Source organism: Clupea harengus, chromosome 22 (assembly GCF_900700415.2).
Source record: "Clupea harengus chromosome 22, Ch_v2.0.2, whole genome shotgun sequence".
Classification (NCBI taxonomy): Eukaryota; Metazoa; Chordata; class Actinopteri; order Clupeiformes; family Clupeidae; genus Clupea; species Clupea harengus.
The window spans coordinates 10,361,531-10,377,740 of NC_045173.1; the positions used below are offsets into that span (position 1 = coordinate 10,361,531).

At 45.4% G+C, this 16,210-nt stretch overlaps 1 protein-coding gene across 2 annotated transcripts in view; it reads right to left on the reverse strand.

The window, feature by feature from the left end:
• Positions 1-2,471: 2,471 nt before the first annotated feature.
• Positions 2,472-16,210, reverse strand: part of stox2a (storkhead box 2a) — a 67,712-nt gene continuing 53,973 nt past the window's right edge. For both annotated transcript variants that reach the window (XM_031559555.2, XM_031559556.2), the window contains exons 3-4: positions 7,933-10,633; positions 2,472-4,949 (exon numbers count right to left, since the gene is read on the reverse strand). In XM_031559555.2, coding sequence (XP_031415415.1) covers positions 4,748-4,949; positions 7,933-10,633 — 2,903 coding nt within the window. In that variant the 3' untranslated portion in view covers positions 2,472-4,747. The remainder of the gene's footprint in view (positions 4,950-7,932; positions 10,634-16,210) is intronic.

Consider the following 16,210-nt stretch of genomic DNA (forward strand, 5'->3'; position numbering starts at 1 on the left):
TCTGGCTCAACAATACAATATCCTATGTCATCCACTAGGTGGTGCTGGTGCTCCTTGTGTTGCTCGCTCACCCATGCGCCATACCTGCCTCCTCCTCATCTTGTAAGTGTGTCACATGGTGCTCTGACATCACCACCTCTCCACTCCTGTGCGCAGCACACTACTCCAATCACCAGATAGTGGTGCTGCAATGCCATTGGTTGAGAGATTCACATTCATAAAACATGCTGTTTGCAGCACACAAAGCGATGAGATACAAGGCCTGAGGATTCAGCATCATTGGAAAAAAATGGAGACCTGTGCTAGATGGTCAAAATGCTGATTCGTTTTGGACCCCTTTTAGACATGTTTTTGAACAGCAGTAAATACGCATGGAACATGCATAAATATGCATAAACTACATAAATTAACACAAGGGTTTTCTACCACAGTGATTCTATATGTGCATGTTCTGGTAAAACCAAGTGCCATTATCAATATTGTGCTTGTATGTTTACAAATCAGCCACAATATTTTAAAACATATAACCAAACATGTTATTTTATTGTCTTAAAAAGTAACACAATCTCCCGACCGGGTATATCACATACACTACAACAACAGTTAAACACCATTACTACACAAATAGGGACTTTTTCTCAAATATTATAGACATTACAAAAGATTCCCCATATCCTTCACTTTTCTTTTTGAAGTTATTGTATTAAGCATGACAGATCAACCTCATTTACAGCATGGTACTGTACACTGTCACCATTTAGAAACAATGTCGTCTGATGCTGTTCTAAAATCCATAATGTTAAGGGAAGACATTTCATGGACTTGTCATTTTATTTCATATGAAATATTTTACAGTATAAACAAGGCATCCTTCTTGGATGGACTTTACAGCAACCAGACCAGGCATTTCAGTGCAAACATGTTTATACAAGGCAGTCTTGGCTGCAATACTCCCTTTAGACGTCCAAAACCTAAAAATGAAATCAATCAATAAATAATAGTAATAATAATAATAATAATCATAAAATTAGGAACTGATTACATTGCCTAAAGGAATCAATTCTCATAAAGCAACTCCACAAAATGCGACGGGAATTTGGAAATGCATCCTTGGACGGAGTCTCCTGACATGTAGTGTGTGTGTGCGTGTCTCTGTGTGTGTGTGTGTGTGTGTGTGTGTGTGTGTGTGTGTTTTCAGAGTCAGCTTGTACGGGCCGTGGAGCAGAGAAAGTTGTTTAGGATAGGCAGGTTTCCTATTTTGTCAATAACCAACATATCTCAGCGTGGCGACAGCATGTCGGGTGTTTTTCATGTATCCAATCCAGGGCTGTGCATTGGTAGACTGAGACCTAGAAGTCAAGTTCAGGTAATTGTGGCAGCCATTTTAAACAGTAAAAGAAACTGAAGTAATACAGCAATGATAGGGATACAGAGGGCCAAATTGAGTGAAAAAGCATCTCAATTAAAACAAAAAAGGTGAAATGTTTACTTGGTATGCAAATGAATGTATGACTAAGGGTGCAACAAATATTGTTTGAGTCACACTTTTATTTATTTCTTTGTCTGGATCTCCTGACAGATAGAAAATTAAGATTAGGATAAAAAATTGAGACTGGGATTGGCATTCAATCCAGGATTTTCAGAAATGAGCACAATCATATAATCACATAAGTGTAAATGTACATGATGTTCCACCTATAATGACATGGGCCATTTTGAGATTCTAAAAGTGCTAAAGAATACTGAACAAGCCTCATTTTCGGACTTTCTGGTTCAGTATTAGCCTCCGTCAAGATGCATTGTGAGACAGTGGAGTTTTCAAACAAATCCCCCCCCTACTGACAACCCATGATCCAGTCAAATGAACCATCATGCAACAGGCTGCAGGAAACACAAAGCCAACCAAAGACAATAAAAAGGCAAAAAAAAAAATAATAATAATAATAAAATAAAATAAATCGCCAAATCAAATGGAAACCCTGGTTTTGAAAATGCATGGCCTGATGAGATTGTACATAACTTACAAGGAAGCAAAAAGACACTCCTGTTTCAACAGAGAAAAATGAGTGTACTACAGCACTTAATACTGACTCTTTAGGATAAAAGTTCTCTTAGTTACAATGTCCACCGCTCCATGTCAACATTCACAAAGTAGAGGCTGATATCGCCATGTTCCACAGGCAAAGAACCCAAATCTGTACACGCCTTGATCTCACCGTTACACAGATGGTGGAGGTAGCTAGGTATGTGTGTGTGTATATGTAGATGTATATGTGTCTGCACATCTGTGTGGTAGTCATGTCTATGTATGTATGTCTGCGTGTGTGTGTTATTGTGTGTGTGTGTGTGTGTGTGTGTGTGTGTGTGTGTGTGTGTGTGTTTGTGTGTGTGTGTGTGTGAGAGAGAGTGTGTGTATGCATGTGACAGATCAAGAGACAGTGAGCAGAAAAGCGGTTGAGTTTTTTTTTTTCCATCTTTTTTTTCTCCAAATGAAAATCCTATAAAAGCCCGCACAGAGACAGTTTCTCCAGTTTCCTCATAGCCCGATGCCACTTGACCACTGATGAAAGCAACCCTAGGCCAACACAGTGGGAAGCCACAGGGTAGCACCAGGAGATGCTGAATGAGCCTGCTGTCTTCCTGTCATTTCCAATCCACTAGGTCCTCCCCACGCCCAGCACATGGAACTCACAATGACTTTCCCTTTCCCGATTGGTCACTGCCAAGATGGAGAGGATAAGGCGGCTTATCTTCACTTGAAGGGAAATGTTTTGAGGTAATAATGAGGACTGTATGACATCCAATATGACTGATCTTGTAATATCTGTGCCTTGACAGAGACATGGCACACCAAAGACAGCTTTCCACTGCAGTTTAACCCCCCCAACCAGGGGTCAAGGGTTAAGCCAGGGGGCCAGGGAGTGCTGCCATCTTTGACCTGACCTAAATGTATCTCTCTTTGCTAAAACAAACCAACCAACTGAGATGGTCTGGGGACTGCAACGAGGTTTTCTGAATGAATCCGCCTCTCGTACTTCCTCCCTACCTGGCCAAGTGAATAATGAGCTTGTAGGTGAAAACAATGGATCTGATGTGGAAAGGCTAAACCATGCCCCTTTTGTTTGATCAAAGCAGTCCATATCTTTCTTTCATGTGCATACATATTCTTCAGAACACAGCATGAAATCCAACCTTCTCACAAGCCTGCCTATGCATAACTGAACTACAATGTGTAACTGAAGGATGTTAATCAGAGTTGGAAAGGAGAAAGGGAAGGAGAAAGATGTGCCATATCACCAGATTCCCGTGCAAATACTATTTTTAAATGCCAGCTCATTTGATTGGATTGAACTGGCCTAGCAATAATAATAATAATAATAATAATAATAATAATAATAATAATAACAGCACAGCAGCAATAGGGGTCCGGTCCTCCTGAAGAGCATCGAATAAACCCCCTTGGGGAGATTGTTACGACTTTCAACAAACAGTGCTTGCGCACACCCAAAAATAAAAAAAGAAATATACGCCATCACGATCCACCTGCCGTAAGACAAACGTGCTTTCTCTCTTTCTCTGAGATGGCAAAACAAGAAGACCCGAGACACGGGAGCTAACACAACTGGACAAGCATGTTTCCAAACCGACAGTGACGTCCACCAAACCCTGGGTTCATGGGACTGAATCACTGCAAACAGCCACCAAGATGCCAGGTTGGTTTGTTTTGTTCATGTGTTTGATCTTTTTAACTATTCATGACCTGAGATTAAATGTTGGATATAAATCTAATGGTAAAACTGGTAAATTCTGTCAGTAAATGTCACATACAAAGCACTTTTGTGCACTATAGGTGTTTAGTAGTTTGGAATTCAACAAAAAATACACAGCTTTCCCTTAAGTAAAGTCAAATGAGTTTAACATGATTGTGTTTTCTACTAGTTTAATCTATTCTTTTTTCTTGTAAAGATGTGAAAATGAATCCAATATTTATTTTTAGCAATAGAGAGATAACATTGTTATGAAGGAATGCATTTATATTCTGATGTGCAATTCAACAGCTCTGTGAATAATGTCTTTTTTTAAGTTGGTCAAATGAGAAAGAATATATATATATTACCTTGGTTCTCTGACTTTTGTAAACCTTGAGTCATAATCCCATAGCCAGATTGCCTTAACACTTTCAATGGAACACATCAACATTCAATCCTTACACCAGCACGAGCGGACTCTACCAGCAAAATGATTTCTCTTCCATGTTGGAGAAAGACCATTGTGATACTTTCAGAATAACAACGTGTAAGATTATTGACTGCCAACCTTCTCCTTCACAAGCGTTGTCAACTTATGTCAAGAAAGAACAATCTTGGAGTAAGAGAAGAAAAATTCCACAATAGGTAATACAGACTGGAGAATTTCCTGATTGATAGTTTGTTAACCTAAGGTAATTTCTAAAATGTGATTTTCTTTCCCCCTCTTTTTGTTATTTTTTTTTCCATAATTTGTATTTTTTGTTTTCTTTTTTGTTATTTTTTTTTTGCAGTGTACTGTGGGAACAGTCAGTGGAAGCCATGCCTGTGGGTTTAACAGTCCCAAGTGTAGTTGGAGTGTTACCGCTGGGTGTTCGTACACCCCTGTCTCTCCATACCAATGTCCGTCATACCGCCCCTCACCCCCACCAGCCCGTATGCCTTCCCCCTTCTCCTCTCAATCCTCTCCTCTGCTCTCTCGCTCTCCGAGGAGGTCGCTGTCAGACACTGGTTATGGAGGCCAGGCAGTTGGGGGACTTCTGCAGTTTCTCGGGCTGGGTGGTGGGCGGCTCAGGGATGCTGCGGAACCCGAAGGGAGGCCCGATGCTGGTGGTGCCCATGTGGCCAGGGCTCAGGGCCGGGTTCTGCCGCCGGTTACTCTCCACTATGCTTGAGGTGTTGGAGGCCAGGCTCTCACGCGTGCTGAAGGAGAAACGAGGAGGAGATAGGGCGGGTGGGGGGGAGGTAAGGACGACCAGGAGAAGGAGAGTGGATGGGGAGAGGGAGAGAGAAGGGGATCAAACAGAATGAAGAAGAAGAAGAAGAAGAAGGCAAATGGAGGCGATAACAGTGACGTGAGGGAGAGATAGAAAGAGAGAAGAAATCAGAACACAGACCAAAAACAAAAACAGAGGAAGGACACCATCTGAAGAGACGGTCTTCCTGTATTGCTCCCAACTGTAATGTGGAATAAGAGCATCTGTATCTCTCTAATTTGGTCACCATTAACCCATGCTAGACACTGTGCGCTCCCATCCCCTATCTTCTAAGAAGAGAAAAGGCAAGAGGAAGACAAAGATCTACTGCTAAGCATCAAAATATCCCACAAGTCAAAGTCAAAACATGAGATACTGCATATGTTCCCTATGAAATGTTACAAAGCTAAAATAATGCAAAAACATACAATGTACAAACACAATACACGCACACGCACACACACACACACACACACACACACACACACACACACACACACACACACACACACACACACACACACACAGCAGTAGCAGAGTTTCTGATAGGTGTTGAGGTGAGATGAATGGTCTAGCCCCATCATGCTGCCATTTCTGATAGAGTAAATGATTGCTGAGTGTCCAATAGATTGGAGCAGTCTCCTACACACACACACACACACACATACACACATCCTACTCAGGGTAATTGCATCACAGAGTCTCTAAAATAAATCAGGGTCCCAATGATAGAAGGGGCCTGAGCTATAGTGGTACTTTTCCAGAGGCTGCAGTATGACATCATCACTAATGTGATGAGTCACACAGGAAATAATGAATGATTGTGTGTGTGTGTGCATAGGTTGTGCGGGGGGGGGGGCTAAAATTAGAGAACAGCAATGGCCCCTTCTCGTAAGCTATTTAGGTCTATTAATTCATACGCACAGACCAGACGCACGCTGTGAGATAATAGAGCTGACAAAGCTGAGATGCAGTGGGCCACTGCAGAGCTGAGAGCTGGGGGCACACCATGTGACTTCCTGAGAGGAAGGCTCTCATTTAAGACTAACACCCTGCACACTACACTACCCATACACCACTCCCCACAGGAACTCCTCAGAGGACAAGAGGATGGGTCAACTCGGGTGATCAGATGCAAGCAGACCAAATGTGAGGCGAGTGGTAAGTTTGTGAGGGACAATGTGGGATGCTGAGAGGTAACCGAAAACTTTGATATAATGTCTACATAACTGAATAAGTAACATTTGTATTCTGCCTTTGGGCTACTAAACGCCTGTGTAAGTTTGTTTTTTTGTGACGTAGCAGAAGAGTTTACTGGCCACTTGTCTGCACAGTTTGGTTGACGGTCGTATCTTGATGACCGCCTTCACTGCTCTCTTCTCAGCCATTTAATAAAATTGCTTGTATTTGTATGAGCCAAGTTAGTGCTTTTGACGAAGCACTAATGAATAGAGTAGAAACTTCGCCGCAACAGTATAAGCCTCTCATGGGCCCGGTGGGTAAAAAAACCACATCCATGTGTTCATATTTCCGATAATTAAAATGTTCACGACCAATGCAAATGCGGGACATTATCTTGATATGTGGGATGCGGGGCAAAGGGTCAAAATGCTGTGCAGTAAGATGCAATGAGGGACACCTGGTCCTCCTAGTGACAACTGTGTTAGTAGAGATATAGCCCAAACTGGCTGCACAAAGTCATTCAAATGTTACATTTATATGATATAGCACATGCTATATCTAAGAGACCTGACAAACTGATCCCTGAATAGTCAAGACCACTGGATGAACTAACACCATGAGTAGGCTTGAGCTAGTCTAGGAAGTGTCATAATGTGGCACACAGCACAAAGCAGTACAGGATGGATCCTTTTGCATGGCGTCAAACACAAGATGTAGATACAAATCATAAGTAATAGAAATGGTAACTTTTTCAAAACAATAAGGTTTAATGAAAAACTACAAAGTACATCAATGGCAATACATGAGGTGTATCACATCAAATCACAATGATGTCCACAAACACATGAACAATATCTCTTTCACCCACACAGACACAGACAAACACACACACACACACACACACACACACACACACACACACACACACACACACACACACACACACACACACACACACACGCACACAAACAAACAACGACAAACACACACACAGATAGACAGACAGGCAGAAAAAATAAGGCCACATAAGCATGGGCAGAGAAACACACTTGAAAATGCTCTCTATCTCTCACACACATGCACGTAAGAATGTCTTTGGCTGATATGAAAGAATCTGCAGTCACTGTGGGCTCATGCTTCTGTCTTTACCTGGTGAGTGAGTCACACAGCGCCAGGAGACTATTTTTAGCAGCTGTGTCACTCTTCACCCTATTGCTCATCAGTAGCTACTACAACATACACACACACACACACACACACACACACACACACACACAGCCTGGGGATGCCCACTCACTCCTGTGTCTCCTAGTTCACAATACTGTCACTGTGAGAAGGGAGATTCCACAGCTCAACTAGATAGAAGTTAGGGATTTTAGGCTCATACTTAAAAGGCAGCAACATTTCCAGATGTCAGGTTATTAAAGAGCCCATCGAAATAACCTCTTAGTCTATTTAGTCTGTTGTTTTTGCCTGAGTACTATCAAAGTAACCAGGATGGATAAAGCAACTATCGCACCAGTTGGTTTACCTATCTAGCCTTCCTGAATCATCACTGCACCAAGCTACTGCTATTGCCTACCTTTTCAGCGGAATGTTACTGTAAAGTTCCATCCTTTCTCATAACTTCTAAAAAGAACCAGTAAGGTCAAAAGCAAAACAGACACCCACTACACAGACACCCGTGCCATCTGACTGGGAGAGACTGCTGAAAGAATGCTGGTTGTCTGCTGTGGGCCTCTGCTTACCGTGGAGAGTTAAATCCGCTGTCGACCGTTACGCTGCTGCTGTCCATGCTGTCAAGCCGAGCCGAGTGGGCGGACTTCTGGCTGCTGCTGTTGTCCGTCTCCTTGGGGCTGAGCAGAGTCAGGTTGGTCTCAAACTTCCTCTGCAGGTCACGCTCCTTCTCCCTCTCAAGCAGCCACTGCATGGTGCCTCCCCCGCCTGGACCGCACACCCCTCCGCCTCCCCCGGTACCACCCACCGGCCCGCTCTCGACTCGCCCTTTCCCTTCCGTGGACCCCGTCTCCTTGCGCGAGGGATCCTCCGTCTCGTCCTCGTCCTCGTCGTCTGAGACGTTATAGTAGTCGAAGCCAGCTTCCGAGGCAGAGGGCACCGCCGTCTGGTCCGAGCCTGGGGGCACGGGCACAGAGGCAGGTGAGGGGGCAGAGTTAGGGGGCAGCGACTGCAGCGACTGAGGCTCCATGCTGTCCAGCACCTCAGCCGACTTGGCGTGGGGTGCCTTTCGCAGCGTGCCTGACTTGGAGTAGCAGCCGACGCCGCCATCCGAATAGCCCACACTCAGCACGTTGTGCGGGGGCTTGAACAAAGTGTCCTTGCTGAAGATCTCCTTCCGTTTGTCGACCAGAACACTACCCAGGCTCCCCGAACTACCTCCACTGCCCCCGACTCCTCCTCCACCACCTCCCCCACCCCCGGGGTCGGTGTTATGTTGGTGCGGTATCAAACGTCCGTTGGGCAAGGGCTCCGGGGTCTGGCTGGGCGTGGGCTTGCCTGAGCCACCGTGTCCCTTGGAGGAGGAGTCCTCCTTGTACTCCAGCGAGTGGGGCGAGGTGAGGTGTGGTGTCTGCCTGTCGGCCGGCGAGCCTTTCCTGATCCCGTCCGACGAGGTCAACGTGTCATGGTCGGCCTTGCTCAGGGGCGATGGCGCGGTCAGGATCGTCTCATTGGATGTGTTGCACTGGAAGTAGTCATCGGTCAGAGGCTTGGGTGACAGTGCTTTCAGCTCGCTGTAGGCGGGCAGGCTGTCCCGGCTCTTGTTCCTTTCCAGGGGGCTGCAGAGACGAGACTCGTCTAGGCCGCCTTTGCCCACGTCGGGCACACACACCTCGGAGCTGAACTTGGCAGCTGAGAACATGATGCGCGAGTAGTGCGGGCCCTGCTGTGACGACGCTCGCAATGTGCCGTCATCAGTGTAGTAGCGGCTCCGGTCATCAGGACTGCGGTCATAGTCCTCGGGTGTGCCCAATGAGGATGCAGCCCCTCCCAGTGGCCCTTTCGAGTTGTCCATAGAGCGCGAGCGTTCCTTGGCCTTATCTGGCCTCTCGTTGCGTGACTTCCGGTCCTGCGTGTGGCTGTGGCTGCGGTGCACTCGGGAGTGCGAGGTGCCGCGCGATGGCTCGGGGAAGGGCATCTCAGTCCGCCTCTTGGCCAGCTCCCCCGACACATCCCACTCAGGCGTGACGGGGAAGTGGGACTCTGCGATGTTTGGGTTGCTGTGCACCAGGTAGGCTCCCCCACCACGGCTGCGCTCCACCGTGTACATGCCCTCACGCGGCGAACGCACCAGCGAGTGGCTGAAGAAGCGGTAGTCCCGCTCGGCGTTCACAGCCGCCACCAGGTCCAGGTTGGAACTCTCGGAAGGGTCGCCGCGGGAGGCTCGCGTCTTGCTGTGTGAGCGCGATTTCCCGTGGGGCACGCGGCGGTGCCCTCGGCTACGCCGGCTGCGGGCGCTGTGCTGGGCCGATGAGCTCGCCTTGCTGCGCTGTGCCCGCTCCTCCTCCAGGCGCTTCATGACGGCCGTGTGCCGCGCCACATTCTCCACCGTCAGGTCGGGGTTGATGCGGCGGATAATCTCCATCTCCACCTCCCGGGGGATGGAAGCAGCCGCGGGGATGTCCTCGTCCCGCAGGGGCCACTCCTCGGGTGGGAACTGTGCCGAGAAGGTGGCCAGATGCTTGGTCTTGTCCTTTTTGAAGCTTAGTCGGAAGAGCTTCAGCCCGAACTTCTTGGACTGCTTCTCACTGCTGCCTCCTCCGCCGCCACTGCCGTCCTTCTTCTTGGTAAGCGTGTCCGTCTTGTAGGAGAAAGCAGCTGTGCTCTTGGTCTTGTCAGTGGGCTCAGGTGGAGGCAGGTGCTGGGCTTGGGCAGGAGGGGGCGGGGGCTGGGGATAGGAAGGCGGGTCTCCCTTGGGCTCCTTGGACGACTTCCTCGGCAGCGTGGACGTGTGGTGGCCCGGCAGGTCGTCCCGGTACGAGTTGTAGGGCTCGCAGTGGCTCTTGTGATGTGGCTGGTGGCGCTCGCGTTCTCGCATGCAACCCGAGGTTGATGGTGTGATTGTCCCAGACTGCGGAGATGTGCACTGCTGTGCTGGAGGCAGTTGCTGCTGCTGCTGCTGCTGCTGCTGCTGCTGCTGCTGTTGCTGTTGTTGTTGTTGTTGTTGTTGTTGTTGCTGTTGTTGCTGTTGTTGTTGTTGCTGCTGTTGCTGCTGCTGCTGCTGATGCTGCTGCTGCTGCTGCTGCTGTTGCCGCTCAGGTAACCGCTCGTCCAGGTGGTACCACTTGCTGTTGGTGCGGATGAGGGAGGGCGTGATGAAGTAGGTCTGCGGTGTGACGATGAAGTAGCCTTCCGGTGTGGGATAGATCTTCCTCTCCCGCACCAACATGTTGAGAGTATGTCGCAAAATCTCCGGGCTAGGCGTCGGCACCCCTAACGTGAGACAGAGAAAGGCATACGTCAGAGAGGCCAGGCTGTCATTATAAACAAACAATATTAACAGTATCATGTTGAGACTGTTACAAACATCACGAGTCATCCTTAATGTATGTTTCCAGTTTATATTATATTTACATTCCCTCTCAATGACAATGGCACCCTGAGCTGGCAAAAGTCTAAGTCTCACAGCCACTGTGTCATGTGTGTCATCATTCACATGTTATTTACAATCAGATGTGTGTTCAGATGATGTGATTAGCTTTGCGGAAGCTGTTTGCTTTGAAATTAATGTTGTTACAAAATACGGGTGGAGGTAGTGTTATGTATGTGACTTCATGCCTAAGAAACACAATACTGGAACTACTATCAATACATTGTGCCAAAAATTCACAGAAATCACTAATCTAAATTAAGTTAAAAATTAGATTCCATTACAGTTAGAATAGCAACATTTGATAGGTCAGGTCGTAACCTGAATTATAGTATTATAGTATAGTAATAGTATTATCCATATCTGCTAGACGTATATTACTATTGTGATATGGTGTGATCATGTCAAAAACACATACAAATGTAATGGGGAATAACAGGAGAAGATGGATTACCGGGTTCAAAGGGAGGTTAGTTTTACTCACTAAATGTGCTTTGTGCATCACAACACAGGGATAAAGCTTGAGTAGGTGTGATCTCTAGAGAAATAACGGGAGGGGCGCCAACGAAAAGGACTGGCTACAACGCCGACATTCACCAAACCCTTCCACCAATCACGCCACACCAGGCATTACTTCACCTTTCATCATCAAGCCAATAGGCCCCTTAGCCTGGAAACAACTCAGAAACCAGCACCATTTAGATGATTTAACAGTCCGTCTTCATTGACTGTGCTCAAGACTTCTGGCAAAATGGCTTTAGCCCAGCAAAACTCCTGAGACCATAATCCTCCATTCCACTATTTGAGTGGCTCAAGTATCGCCGTTACCACTGCATTTGGCTGAATGTCACAGGTCATGGGAGTTTCTTAGCTGTGTGACTGAGATGCCAAGTTGTGTGTGTGTGTGAGTGTGTGTGTGTGTGTGTCTATGTTTTGATTAAATATAAAATATAACATGTACAACAAGTGCATATGTCACTGCACAACTGCATCCATTCCCATCATGCCAGCAGTGGTGTTTTGTGTTTTGGATGCAGCCAGACATAGAGGCTGTCTTCCAGACAAGACGGGATGCTGGAGGGTACACTGTGTCCTCACTGCTCCCAAGTCCTGACTTTACCCCAATCAGTCTCTCTCATAAACACACACACACACACACACACACACACACACACACACACACACACACACATGCACACACACTTGCACATGCACACACACACTCGTTCACTGAAGCTGGATAAAGCACCAGATTAGCTCTAACTTGTGAGGGTTAAGCGTTGCCTGCCATTACATCATACTGAGTTAGTTGCCATACCAACATGACGCAACCCAGAGACTCCACTCTCCATCTCCCACCCCCCATCTGTCTGTGAAGAGTAGCACTGTTCTATTCGCAGTCAAGTTGCCTTCACTCGCTGATTGGTTGGGGCTTCTGACAAAGAGCTGAGCAGAATGCACCAGCTGGCTCTTATTGGACAGTTGCATTTACCATGCATTTGGTTCAGATTTACAGTCTGTACGGGTTGGGGTTGCTTAGAGGCTATATTTCTCTCTTCAAAAGCGTGATTGACTTTTGCTACGGATCATCCTAACTTTACTTTGGCTGAGCTGTTTTTGATCAGTAAAACTAGGATAGGTTTGATAGATAATAACACAAACAGGATAAACAATGAAGTAGAAAAACTCGGAAGACTACAAACATTTGGCTCAGCTGCTGTTTGTAGATACATTATGACAAACAGTGCAGAAAAGTTCAAGGAAAGTCAAGATGCTACATATTTTATCATTTACCTTGGTGATAGTTAGAGGTCACTGAATGTGTAAGTGTGTCCCTATACGTATGTATGTGCGTGTGTGCGTGTGTGTGTGTGTGTGTGTGTGTGTGTGTGTGTGTGGTTGTGAAAGACGGAGCACACTGTCAGCAGTAACCCTCAGTTTAATGAGGTATTGACAGTGACACCGCAAAGACCCCAGAAGCCCCCCACCCCCCTTAACTCCAAACACACTTGCTCCCTTCTCCACGCTCTCAGCATAAGCTGCTGCACACACAGTTCAAAGGCCTTCAAGGCTTCACATTTCAGACTGTTTTATTCACAGGAGACAGGGAGACTGGCTGCCCCTTTTGATCAATATTTCATTGCAGAAATGTCCTTCCTGCCCTTCAGCCCATTCTAACTCTCCTCTTCTCTCTCTCTCTCTCTCTCTCTCTCTCTCTCTCTCTCACACACACACACAAACACACACACACACACACACACACACACACACAGACACACACATGGCCACACATACACCCAGTATACACGTGAGCTCTTAAACTCCCACATGAAACAAAATATATTGTTATACTGTATATCAAAGTCAAAAGTAAATACTCTAAATACTGCATGCTAGCCTCATGCTTGCACATTGAGCTAATGTATAAAACTAATACAGCATTGGACACCCATGGGATTAAACGTGGGTGGGAACAATTAGAGGATTAATTGGGTTTAAAATTTCTAAACCAATCCACCAACTCACAGCTCAAAGAAGAGTACAGTGGTGAATGGGGCTGTGGTCAAGTTGGGGAAGCCTTTAGAAAGAAAGCCAACCTTTAATCGGGTTTCATCTCAATTTAATACATACAATTTTAACAAGTCGTCCGTGATGTCTGCTCTTGTCAAGCTGTGCTCTCTCTCTCTCTCTCTATAAATATATATATTCATGATTTTCTCCAATGGTAGAAATAATGCCCCCCCACCCATAGGATATGCACCCGTTCTGGAACTAATATTGAGCAAGTTCCTTGCTATAAATACCTAGGTATCTGGCTAGATGATAGGCTGTCATTTAAATCACATGTTCTTGACCTAGCTAAGAAGGTTAAAATTAAACTGGGCGCTCTTTATAGAATAAGATCTTGTTTTACTTTTGAAAACCGAATGAACAATTTTGTCAGTCCTTGACTATGGTGACATTGTTTACATGTATGCTGCACCCTCTACCTTAAAACTCCTGGACTCTGTTTACCATAGTGCTTTTCGCTTTGTTACAGGAGACGCTTTCAGGACCCACCACACGGTCACAGAGCCTCATCTCCCTTGAAATCCCCCTTACAAAAACTAATATAGGTAAAATAGCTTTTAAGTTGTTTGCTTCCCATAAATGGAACACTGTTCAAGTGGATTTGAAACTAACCAAGTATTTGTCTGTCAATCAATTCAAGAGCCTTTTAGATGCTAAGGATGTGCCTCAATGCTGTTGTTTTAAATGATTCTCTGATTTTATTTTATACTTAATTTCTGAGTTTGAGTTGTTATTTGTTTTGTCTGTTTTGTTTTGTTATGGTTTGTTTATTTATTGTTCTTCTGTATTATGTAGCCTCAATCAGGGCATTGCTGCAAAAGAGCCCTGTGCTCAGTCAATTCTCCCTGAATAAATAATGATGATGATGATGATGATATATATCTCTATCTCTATCTCTCTCTCTCTCTCTCTCCCTCTCACACACACACTCTCTCTATCTCTCTCTCTCTCTCTCTCGGCTCAAACTTAACTTCTTGGGACAAAATTACACAAGTTGGACTTAATCATTTGATTTAGATATAAGTGTAAAGCCACGTGTGGTTCTGCAGCTGAATAATTTGATGAAAGGGTGAAACTGACACTGGACCGCAGAGACTCATCAGCTAAGTGTGCTTGGGCGTGGAGATGAACCCTCCTAACAGGATCAGCTTCTACTCCACTTAATCTATACTATCTGGGCATATGTGTGTATGTTTGTGTGTGTGTGTGTGTGTGTGTGTGTGTGTGTGTGTGTGTGTGTGTGTGTGTGTGTGTGTGTGTGTGTGTGTGTGTGTGTGTGTGTGTGTGTGTGTGCGTGTGTGTCCATGCAGCTGCACATCTGTGTTACTGGACCTCCGTGATTGGTTATACCCAGTCATGTGAGGGCGAGGAAGACGGGAAGAGGAGTGTGGCGACTGCAGACAGAATTAAGATGAATACGAGGGAGATAGAAAGAGTGATGAAGACACAAGACAGAGAGAGAGAGACAGAGAGAGAGAGAGAGAGAGAGAGAGAGAGAGAGAGAGAAGGAGGGAAGGCAGGGAGACTTTCACCTCTTCCACCCCAGGCTGGCTCTTTGATGTGAACTTCTCTCTTGAGGTCTGACAACATCATTACCCTACTTCTTGTCTAAGCCATGACAGAAATACAGGATATGCACACACACCCCCCAACACGCATACACACACACATACACGCTCATACACACACACATAGACACGTATGTTTACTCAATAAATGTGAAAAAAGAAATATGCTATATTTATCCAGAAAGGTGAGTTGCATTACATAAAATGTGGTAGCAAACACTATTTCAATAATATCTTAATTCAGTTCTCAGCCTATGCCCTCAGCCCTGTCTGCTGTGGATATTGTGGGCTGTGTGGACTATGTGAACTGGTTTTCTACTGAGTCTCGACCACAAACATACTGGGTAACAAAAAGATTTAGCCAAACACTGCATGCCAATCTCCAGATAGATTATAATGTGTGTGTGTGTTTGTGTGAATGTAAAAATGTGTATGTATGTATGTATGTATGTATGTATGTATGTATGTATGTATGTATGTATGTATGTATGTATGTATGTATTTGCAAGACCTGGGAGTGAGTGTTTGTTAATTGAAGTCTTTGTGTGCTTGTGTTTGGATAGTGTATGTGTGTGTGTGTGTGTGTGTGTGTGTGTGTGTGTGTGTGTGTGTGAGAGTGTGTGTCATAAGAGAGCCGCAATTCTCTAAATGTCATATTTTATTATAACAATGCTTCTGATTTACTATCGGCCGTCACACTCCATGTCCCATCTCATAAATACTATCCCGCCTGGGAATTGTGTGGCAAAAAAAAAAAAAGAAAAAGAAAGGGGAAGGGAAGGGAAGGGGAAAAACAGTCTGAAGAAAAAAGAGAGCTGTTTGACACATCTCTCAAACTCCTAGACGACTCTGCTATTGTACTCAGGCGCCTACATGGACGGCTCCAGAATGACATCACTGAGATACAGAAGCAGTGTCAGCGATTGTGTCTCAGTGAGTAGCAGGTTGCCAACAAGCACTGGCACTTTGAATACAGGAAAAAAAGTGGGCAATGAAGTAAGCTTTCAAGTATGACGCAGACAACCACTGCAGAGCAATAAAACAACAGTTATATGAGCCTAGAGGCATTCATAACGTGAGCACTTTGTGGATCCTTAATATCTGTTTGTGCATATTTGTGTCTGATGGTAAATGTGATCATGTTGCCCTGTTACTGGCTATATGTGACATTTTTGACACAACTTTCAATATAGGGATAGCTGGAAAGGGTTTTCATGAAAGGCCATTTGTATTTGTACACTATTTGTGTTTACTCAAAAACTCAAAGCTTCTTTTACATGA